The sequence below is a fragment of the Solanum lycopersicum genome, chromosome 3, assembly GCF_036512215.1.
Source record: "Solanum lycopersicum chromosome 3, SLM_r2.1".
NCBI classification, from domain to species: domain Eukaryota; kingdom Viridiplantae; phylum Streptophyta; class Magnoliopsida; order Solanales; family Solanaceae; genus Solanum; species Solanum lycopersicum.
In genome coordinates, this window is record NC_090802.1 from 54061395 (window position 1) to 54072448 (window position 11054).

General features: G+C 37.9%; 1 protein-coding gene across 1 annotated transcript; it reads left to right on the top strand.

Annotated features, from left to right (window-relative positions):
• The first annotated feature begins 3518 nt into the window (after positions 1-3518).
• LOC138347671 (uncharacterized) lies at positions 3519-4085 on the top strand. Its single transcript, XM_069295974.1, has one exon. It carries the CDS (start codon positions 3519-3521, stop codon positions 4083-4085), a length of 567 nt encoding a protein of 188 aa, XP_069152075.1.
• The last annotated feature ends 6969 nt before the right edge of the window (positions 4086-11054 follow it).

The window sequence follows — 11054 nt, forward strand, 5'->3', positions numbered from 1 at the left end:
CTCAATCAAGCATCTTGAGTTTTAAATGGCCCAATTTTCTTCGACTATGAACCCACGCCAACCGCGAACTCTTCCTAGCAATACTGTCCAAAATCCTAAAAATGATAGACATTGTATGGCAGTCACAACTCGAGGTGGAAAGCAAACCATTAACCAACTGATGCCGTTTGGCGTAGAAAATGTGATAAGAGGCGATGATGAGGTAGTGGAGGTTAGTGGTGAGTAAGAAGAAAAAATGGGGAAAGAAGTTGAGGTACTCCAAAAGGGGAACCCTATGCCTAAACCACCACCTCCATTTCCACAGAGGTTAGTAAAAAAGACCGAGGATGGTAAATAGTGGAGTTTTATTACTATGTTGAAATGGCTTTCCATCAATGTCCCTTTGATCGAAGCTCTTGAACAAATACCCGATTATGCCAAGTTCATGAAGGATACGGTTACTAAGAAAATATTGGTCAGTTTTGAGGATGAGGATAGAATGCAGCATTGTAGTGCTATTCCTATGAGGTCTCTAGTTCAAAAGAAAGAAGATTCGGACGCCTTCACTATTCCATGTACAATCGGGTTATTACACTTTGCAAAAGAATTATGTGACCTTGGGGCAAACATAAATCTCATGCCTCTATCTATTTATAAGAAGTTGGGTTTTGGTGACCCAAAGCCCATTGCAATGCGGCTACTGATAGCTGCTTGAATGGTAAAGAGGCCTATTGGGATATTACACGATGTGTTAGTGAAAGTGGAGTCATTCATATGTTCGGCCGATTTTGTGATTTAGATTGTGAGGTTGATTTTTAGGTGCCTATTATCCTTGTGAGGCCATTCCTTACTACGGGTAGAGCCTTGGTTAATATGGAGAAAGGGCAAATGAAATTTCATTTAAACAATGAAGAAATGACTTTCAACGTTTGTAGATCCATAGGGTAGAGTGGTGAGATCCAATCGGTATCTTCCATATCTTACAGAGTTAAAAACTCATCCGAGGTACAAATATAAGATTGTCTGGGTGTAGAAGCACTAGCGGCAGTGATCATGAATTTTGATAATGATTGTATTGGAGAGTATGAGTCATTGGTAACGACACTTGATTGAGGTAATGTTCATTTTAAACCAAAGAAGTTGGAGTCAGATATGAAGCATCGCGAGTCTCCACTCGCGAAAACATCTATAGAGGAGGCTGCAAAAGTAGAAGTTAAGGCTCTACAACCTCATCTGAGGTATGTATTCTTGGAGAAAAGTGACACTTCGCAGGTAATTATTGCATCAGATTTGAATATGCATCAATTTGAGAGTTTTGTGGAGGTGTTAAAATGGTTTAAAAGAGCTATTGGGTGAACTAGTGCCGATATTATTGGGATCCCTCCCGAGATTTATTCACATAAAATCCAACTCATGCTCGATCATAAACCAAGTATTGAGCACAAGAGACGTTTAAATCCACCTATGTAAGAGGTGGTAAAGAAGTATATCATTAAGTGATTAGATGCTGGAGTGATATATCCAACCGCTGATAGTAGTTGGGTATGCCCTTGTCAGTATGTACGTAAGAAAAGGGAATGACTGTGGTCCCAAATGAGAAAAATGAGCCTGTTCCGATATGACTGGTGATGGGATGGAGGGTATGTATGGATTACTAGAAATTAAACGCATGGACTGAGAAGGACCATTTTCCTATGCCCCTCATGGATCAGATGTTAGATAGACTTGCAGGAAAGGGGTGGTACTATTTTTTTGATGGCTATTGGGTTATAATCAGATTTCTATTGCAACGGAAGATCAAGATAAAACCACCATTGATTGTCCTTATGGGACCTTTACGTTCAAGAGAATGTTGTTTTGGTTATGTACTGCACCAGCCACATTTCAGAGATGTATGATGTCAATATTATCTAATATGGTGGAGGACACTATTGAGGTGTTTATGGATGATTTTTCAGTGGTTGGTGATTCGTTTGAGTGGTGTTTGTGTCATTTGTCCAAGGTTCTTAAGAGCTGTAAAGATTGCAACCTTGTAAAAAATTAAGAAAAATGTCACTTCATGGTGAAAGAAGGTATTGTATTGGGTCATCGCATTTCACAAAAGGGTATAGAGTTTGATCGAGGTAAATTTTAAGTGATAGAGCGACTTTCTCCACCTATCTTTGTAAAAGGTGTGAGAAGTTTTCTTGGGCATGCATGATTTTACCAGAGGTTTATCAAGGATTTTTCAAAGATTGCACATCCTTTGTGCAAGTAGCTTGAAAAAGAGTGAAGGTTTCATTTTGATGAATCTTGTCTTAAGGCATTTGGTGAGTTGAAGGAAAATTTGGTGTTTGCACCTATCATCATTTCTCCGGATTGGAGCAAGACCTTTGGGGTGTGATGCAAGTGGGGTTGCTCTTGGTGTGTTATTAGTACAAAGAAGGGACAAAATCCTTCATCCCATTTACTATGCTAGTAAAACCCTTAATGAAGCCCAAAGGAACTACACCGTGACTGAACAAGAACTCCTTGCAGTAGTATTTGCTTTCGAGAAATTTTTCTCCTATATCCTTGGCACTAGAGTTAAAGTGCATATTGATCATTCTACTTTGAGATATTTGATGTCAAATAAGGATGCAAAACCGAGGTTGATTCGTCGGGTATTACTATTGCAAGAATTCGACTTTGAGGTAAAAGATAGAAAAGAGACCGAAAATTAAGTTGCTGATCACTTATCCCGATAATAAGATGAAGCAATGAGAGAGTTGGGTGAAGAGGCTGAGATTGATGATACTTTCCCTGATGAGCACGTATTGTCTGCCTCCCAAGACATGAGCCCATGGTTAGCATATTTTGTGAATTATCTGGCTAGTGATATCGTCCCACCGGACTTGTCATTTCATCAAAAGAATGCATTATGTGCAAAAATTCTTTTAGGATGAGCCATATTTATATAGGAGTTGTTGTTAAGGGGTTATTCGGTTGTGTGCCGGAAGATGAGATTTTGAGTGTTCTGGAGGCATGCCATTCTTCGCCTGTAGGAGGGTATCATGGTGATATTCGAACTGCTCCCAAGATCTTGCAATTTGGATACTATTGGCCAGCCATCCACCAAGATACTCATGAATTAGCCAAGGAAAGTGATAGATTCCAAAGAAATGGTGGCATTTTGCGAAAGCAAGAGCTCCTTCTAAACCCCATTTTGGTGATTGAGTTGTTTGATGTGTGGGGCTTTGGCTTTATGGGCCCTTTTGTGAGTTCTCATGGGATGAAAACTATTGTGAGTTCTTATGGTAGTCGATTATGTGTCTAAATGGGTTAAAGCTATTGCACTTGCTAATAATGAAGGGAAGAGTGTTACCGCGTTCTTGAAAAAGAACATATTTTCCAGATTTGGCACCCCGAGGGCTATTATTAGTGATGCGGGATCTCAATTTTGCAACAAGTTGTTTAAGGGATAATTGGAAAAATATTGGGTTCACCACAATGTGGCCACTCCTTAGCATCCTCAAACTAGTGGGCAACTTGAGGTGTAAAACAGGGAGATTAAGCAAATTATGGCAAAAAAGGAAAATGCTAGTAGAATGGATTGGTCAAGGTGGCTTGATGATGCTCGTTGGGCCTACCGGACAACATACAATACTCCTATAGGTATGCCCCGATACAAACTTATATGTGGGAAGGCTTGTCACTTACCGGTTAAATTAGATCATAAGACCATGTGGGCAATGAATAAGTTGAAAATTGATTGGAATGAGGCTGTGGAACAGAGGTTAAACGAGTTGAATGAACTTGTTGAATTTCGCTTGAAGGCATATGAAAATTCAGCCCTCTACAAAGAAAAGATGAAGAAGTACCATGACCAAAATATTGAGAAACACAATTTTTTTGTTGGGGATTTGGTGTTTTTATTAAATTTTAGGTCGCGTTTGTTTCCGGAGAAACTCAAGTCCAAACGGACTGGTCCCTATTTGATCACACAACTATTCCCTCATGGTGCGGTTGAGTTGGAGAACAAGGAGGGTGTGAGGTTCAAGGTGAACGGGAAGCAAATCAAAATATATCTAGGACATACTGAAACAGCAAAGGAAGTGATCAAGGCATACCATCTTAATGAAGTCTGAGTAATCAAGAGTCATTCGTCATACCGCGACATTAAATCAAGCGCTGATTGGGAGAAAACCCTCTATGTATCCTCAAGACAACTATAGGTTTTTTATGATTCTCTAGGCATGTGTACATTATTTTTTCTTTTATTTATTTAATGTTCCGTCTGACTACTCTTTTCTTTTTCATTACTAGTGTTTGCTAGATCCTAGATTAGGGACCGTGTCCAAAAAGTGTCCAGAAAATACAAAAGGATTATCTTAATGGGTGTTCAATGTGCAGGTATCAAATCACAAGAAATCTGCAGAAAAATTGGTCTGTTGCACCCACCGACGGACCGTCGTTTCATCAACGGACCGTAGGTGGGATCCGTCATTCCTAGGTATGTCTTTTAAATTTTCCAACTTAGGGAACACTTGATGGACCCTATGATGGACCGTCGACCCTGTTACGGTCCGTTGACGGGGAATCGTCGCGTCTTTACCCATCGACCCAAGCTGACACGTCCGGCTGAATATTAAAATTTTTAAACTTTTCAAATTCCCACCTCTTCCCATAAACCCTCATAACTGTTTCTCTCCTAATTTCCTACCATTTCTCCACAAACTTGAAGCCCAAATGGCCACAATTGTGCACGAATCCAACCTTGGATGAAGAGGTCTATTGCTGAGGCAGAGGAGCGCATAGAGAGAAAGATGGACCAGCTCACTAAGCGGAAGGTCATGGAGGTCCATCAATGCGTGGACACTTTTGAGATGCGGGTTCTTGCCCGACCATCCCCTACAGTGGATGTGATTGATCCCCAGGCTGCTGTGGAGAGTCTTAGAGCAGATTTAGATACTATACTAGAGGCTCGGGTTCCGGAGTCTGAGGCTCCTTCTGTAGAGCCCGCTGAGAGAACATTTTGGCTGCCTTGTTCTCCACAGCGACAGTGCCACCACCTCCACCACGAGAGCGTGCCAAGAGGCACCGGACTAAAGATGAGGAGGAGTCCCGGGCTCGGAAGCAGGAGCGCCATGAGTTGGAAGCTGCAAGGAGAGCCTTACTTATTGATGAGGAGGCCTGCTATTTGAGGGCTATAAAGTTTGTTGTTGGGGCGTCTAGCTCCTGAGTTGATGACATCGAGAGGAGCTCTACTTCTGCTGTTGTTGTTGCTAAGGACACTACTGAGGGTGTCCCGACTACAAAGGGAGTGGGTTCCGGGCAACCGACCTGCCAGCTTGTCGATCACCGACACTTTCCACCTCAGGTTTGCTTCACGTACAACATTATTTTATACACTTTTATGCATTGGGGATAATTTCATGTATTTTTGTTAGGGGTGGGGTAAATGGAAAGTGAGTGCTAGGATGAAGTCTAAGTAACCAAACTCAAGATCCTCTTTTGGGGTTTTCTTGCCTGTATTATTTCTCACCAACAGACTGGTTATTTTTACTGTTGAACCGGCATGTTGGTATCTTTTTTACACAGTATAGATATGAAATCTGAAGCATGATGGCTAAGCAAAATAATATCCTGATTTAAATAAAATGATGTATGACTAGGCAGAGTAACTGATAAATTTGTGGCTCTAAGCATTACATAGAAATACACCACTGCATGACCCTAAATCTAACAGATGAACTAGGTGTCTGATAATCTGGTAGAGTAATGAGATATGAAGTGAGTGTGATGAAAATTTGAATAGTCCACTATTTGTACGGAGCTAGAACCTGTTTGGTTAGTCCTGCTAAAAGTAAGTCGTAATAGACAATTAGGAAAGGATCATAGGCCATTGTTTAATAAATCCAATATTTAGCCTAAATAAAAAAAATAAACCGAACAAAATTAATCCCTTCTTGATCCAAATGATTTGACATTAAAATAGACCTTTCTTTTTCACCCCAACTGATCATTTCAGGAAACAATGTGTTGGCCCTTGTCCCTCCTTTGGCGTGTGCACCTTAACTTATGCCAAAAGCATAAGTTGAGGGTGGCTAATGCAGAAAACAAACTTATCATGGCCCTGACCCAACTTTAGGTATTGTGTACCTTGACTCATGGCAAAGCCATGAGTTGAGGGTGGCTAGTATGAGGAATACCCTAGAAAGTGGGGTTGAAAGAATACAGAGAGAGAAAGAACGAAATAAAAGTGACTCAATAAAAGTTGAAAGAAAAGTGAAAATTTTGGCAAAAGTACAAGAAAAGAGAAGTCACTTATACGAAAGGAAAAAGACGGAAGAATGGCAAGGTTAAAGAAAATTGAAAAAAGGGCGAAATAAAATGATAAAAAGGTAGGACACTTAGACGTTATGTCAAGGAGGGAAACAAGTCACTGAAATATATCTAAATGTACCCTACCAGACCCTGAGCTTAAGTTACAAGCTAAGAAAGTCCTATCGTGATCCTAAAAATGCATTATGATAAACTTAAAGTAGTAAAAATAAGGGCAAGCCTACGGCAACAAGTACAAATGAGGTGAGAAGTTTTTCTGAGAGTGAGTGTTGAAAAATAATCCTTATACTCAAGATGAAATCATTGTGTGAAAAATGAGGATGTTGTTTTTTAGTGAGGACACTAGTTGCAATACCAGAAAATTAGTACCTTATTGAGTGATCAAAGAGGATAGGTGTTGGTGTGTGGTGAGTCTGGGTCATGGTCTAATCCACATGAACAAGCGTGATATTGATAACATGCATAAATCAATTTGAAAACAATCAAGATTGATACCCAGATGATTGCAAAAAACTAAAATAAGGATATTTTTTTACAAAGATTTTGTAATGAGTCAAAGTGCGTCGCTTGAGGACAAACAACAAATTTAAGTTGAGGGTGTTGATGTACCGTGGTTTCACGGTACTTTCAATGCTTTTTCCTTAATATTAGTGTGTGTCTAATGCCTTTTTGTATTAGTATTAATGTAGTTTTCTCTTTGTCCGCAGGAAATCTGTCCAGAAGGATAATGTGAGAGAATTATACTGAAAATTGTAGAAGTGACTACCTACGAAGCCATCGACGGTCCGCCGTGAACTTGAAGGTCCATCATGACCTCGATGGTCCGTTGCTCCAATCGTTGACTCAGACGCATTTTTGGGCAGGTTTTCCTTAAATAGATTTCCATCTTTTGTTAGGACTCTATTATTATAAATACTTGTAGAAACCTCAATTTTGGGTTAGACTCTTGGATATTTGCTAGTTTGATTTTTCTAAGGGTTGAATATTAGGATTTTGTTAAAATTACTTTATTTTCCAGAATCATTTGTTGCAAGTTTTTTATTAATTCAAATAATCTTCTGGATATTTTTCAATCTCATCAATGTAAGTGCATAAATTCTTATCTAATTATTATTAATTGTGTGATTATTAACATAGGTAACTAAACTCCATAACTTAGGTTGTGGTAACCATGGGTAAATAACAAGGTAAAACCTACCTAAAATAACAATTCTCGAATAGTATATTGCATGTATTGATAATCTTTCGTTTACAAGTCTTTTTAACAAGTTCACACGTTTGAACTCGCCTTGTTAATACTTGCCGGACTAAGGAGGTAGATAATAAGAAAGGAATTATCAACGTAGATTTAGTATACACTATCTAATAGGCTAGTGTCGGTTGGTGCGAAGTAACAACTAAGACAAATATCGATTATGATGCTTAATATGAGGTAAAGGTAAGGTTTAGTAAGCCATACACACGTAGCAAGACCAAGGTGCGGAGTGAAATTTCCTAGTTCCAGACCAAGGAACTAGGGATACATAACTTACCACTTTGCATGCAAGATACTAGGAAAGGATTGTTATAGCTAAAATTACTGCGTTATGAACCTGTGGGGAACACTTAAGCCCTTGTTATTCTCATTACTTGATTAAAATCAAATCTTTGAACCTGTTACTTATTTACTTAGAAATAGATAATTACAGGTAATGCTTAATACCCCCCTTTTTGTTACTTGTTTCTTTTAAAGGACTTGAGTAAATTGAAGTAATAATAGGTTAAAGTTCAGTCTAAATTATTTTCCTCGTGGGATCAATCCCCACCTCATAGTTGGGTTTTTTACTGGATACGACCGTTTATACATATTTTTGAGAAGTAAATTTGAGCGTATCAACAAGCTTTATATATATCAAATGTGTTTTAAGTTGCTTTATATACATACATTATGTTGAGTGTTTTGTGAATTGAGCAAATCTAAGATAAGTTTATTTTATTCTCATCAAGATCAAGTTGTTGTTTAGCATTCCAACTCGCATAGTCGTAAATTTAATGTACTAATGCCAGTTGACCTCCATCTTCTTATGATGCAGATGTAGGTAACCAGTATCAGCATTCAGCGCCTCGTTCATCTAGTTTGAGCACCCAAAGTCAACGATGAGCCTCCTTGCTTCCGTAGGACCTTTTATTGCTTTCAGTATTTTAATTATAGAATATTGAGGGGTTTGTGCCAATATTTATCCTAGTTATTTTAGAGGATTCATTGATAAATAGTTAGTCATATTGTTCAGTTTTAGTCTCTTCTATATTACATTTCATATGTTCAAATATTGATACTTAATTGCCATTTTGTCCAAGTCAATTATTCATAGTATTTCTCATGAGAATGTTTTTAGTTTTATTTGGAGTTAATTTAAGTATTCCACTGAGTTGAGTAAGTCAGGTCAATGGTTCGTTCTAGACCAGCATTGGTCATTGGGTGCCAACCACATCAAGGGTGTAGGCTCGAGGCGCTACATAATTTCTTTATTTCTTTGATGTATGGATAGAATATAATGGTTGTGGTGGGTGATTTGGTTGATTGGGGAGAGGGAAGAAAAAATTTGTGTTTTAAGAATTCTTGTTTCATGAGAAATTATGTGTGTTTCGAATATGGTAAATTGGGGGACAACTCATAAAGTGTTTATGTTACATTGTGAGGGTTATGAGAAATAGGGTTTGTTATGTTTGTTGTTTTGGAATTCTTGAGGAAAACCAAAATGAGTGGGTTATTGATGGGGGTCGAGAGCTTAATTACAGAGGGGGACATGATTGTGGAAAAAATAGATACGTTGTCATTGTTGTTGAATTCGTGAGTAGATGACACAATTGCATGGTATATTCTTTGTTAAGTAATATATGTTGAGTTAGAGAGTAGCACCATCTAGCCATTGTGTGGAGGTTATTATGTTCTGATGTCGAACCAAGTGACAAACTTAATGTCACGCCCCAAGCTACCCCTGAGACGCGGACACAGGACCTAAGACCACCAATGATCTCAAGCTAACTGTATTGGCATGATCATGAGCATACTAAAGATAATAAACTTAATGTGGAAGTTAAATCATAATTTGAAATGATAAGATGGTGAATATCCATATGCTAAAACTAAGATAAATGAAATACTAATGATTTTAATAGAAAGAATCTATTAGCTCAATACAAAATGGAAACTAACTATGTCTGAAATAAGCCTCTAACTAACTAGAAATGCTGGGAAAAGCCCTAACTAAGTCTAGAAAAAACAGAAACTAAAAGACCAAAATAATAAAGAAACTCGTGACTATTGTTCTTAGATAATGTGGACTCATCATTAATTTTACTGAACTAGAGATCCGGAAACGATCTAAGCGTGATATGGATACTGAGAACCTGAACCTACATCACGAGAATATGTAGATCACGTATGCATCACTACTTGGAAGGTACTGAGCATGTAGGATAGAATAAAGCTGAAATAAAACATAACTTGACAAGCACAAAAGGTAAGTATAATATTCTGAACATGATATACGGAATTCAGCTAACTGAATGCAATGACCATTTTCATAACAGGCTGAGAGTGAAATCTAAGTGGACTATATGTATGGCCAATGCAATAGAGTCTTATTGAATTGTGAGAGCTACTAATAACCGATAGTAAAACTACACAAGTTAAATGTGGAGTTTTTTTGTATACTCCTTATCAAGAGAACCCAATATACCCTGCTAGAGGTATAAAGGCATGCTGGCGTGATCACTAAACTGATTCCCACAAAGGGGACTTACAACCTTCTTGCTAGTCAATCCGCGACTATTTGGGTATGCTAAACCCTAGTCGAACTCAGTATTATGCTACTCCCAATGAATTAAGTGATTTACATATTATGAATGAAATTCTATAAATACTAGATAACTCAATAATAAACATGGAAACTGAGAATGCAATATTAATATGATATTGACGCATTAATAACTGAGGCCTGTATAACTTATGTACTGAAATATCTGACCTAGTATGTATAATTAAAGAATTAAAGAAACACATAAGTAGGGTTTTGAAATTCATGTGATAACCTCAATATTAAAATGGTAACCTTATTTAGAACATATAAATAAGTAATTTTTTATATTATGTTGAGGTTCTATAAACCCTAATCTAATCATGATATGGGAATCAATAATCTGACTGAAAATTAAGGACCCAATAAGTGAAAGGAACCCATTAGTGAAATCCCACATACATGGTGATGAATTCTATAGAGAGATCTTTAGATTTTAGGGGCTGTAGGGGATGGAACCTTGTTGCGTTCTTGAACTAGGGTTCTTGACCTTTTTCTTCTCTATTGGTTCTAATTTATTTGTGTTTTGATTAATGATTTGACCAAGGTAAGTTTTAGTTATGTTTCTAGGATTAAAATGAATAAAACCTCATAATTTAAGGTCTAAATGACGTAGCTTAGGGGTTAAATGAAATAAGAAAAGAGAAAAATACAAGTAATTTGACTTCTGTCGGAGTGACCAACAAACCTTATCCACAAGATGTTGTCCTAACTACGGTCCATAGCTCTTAGCCATCATCTATGGACTAAGATTGACGGACCTGGTCCATGAACCATGCTACTATCTGCGGTCTATCTTGTTCTCTGTAGTTTGATTTAGAGAATGGGTTCTGAGGATCAAGATTGACAAACCTGGTCCACTGAGCGTGGTCCAATATATGGTCCGTCTTTCTTCTATGTAGTTTGATTCAGAGAATGGGTTTTAAGGACCAA

What these genes read in the sequence shown, in the direction of transcription:
- LOC138347671 (XM_069295974.1), top strand. Translation starts at nt 3,519, where the DNA reads ATGGCAAAAAAGGAAAATGCTAGTAGAATGGATTGGTCAAGGTGGCTT.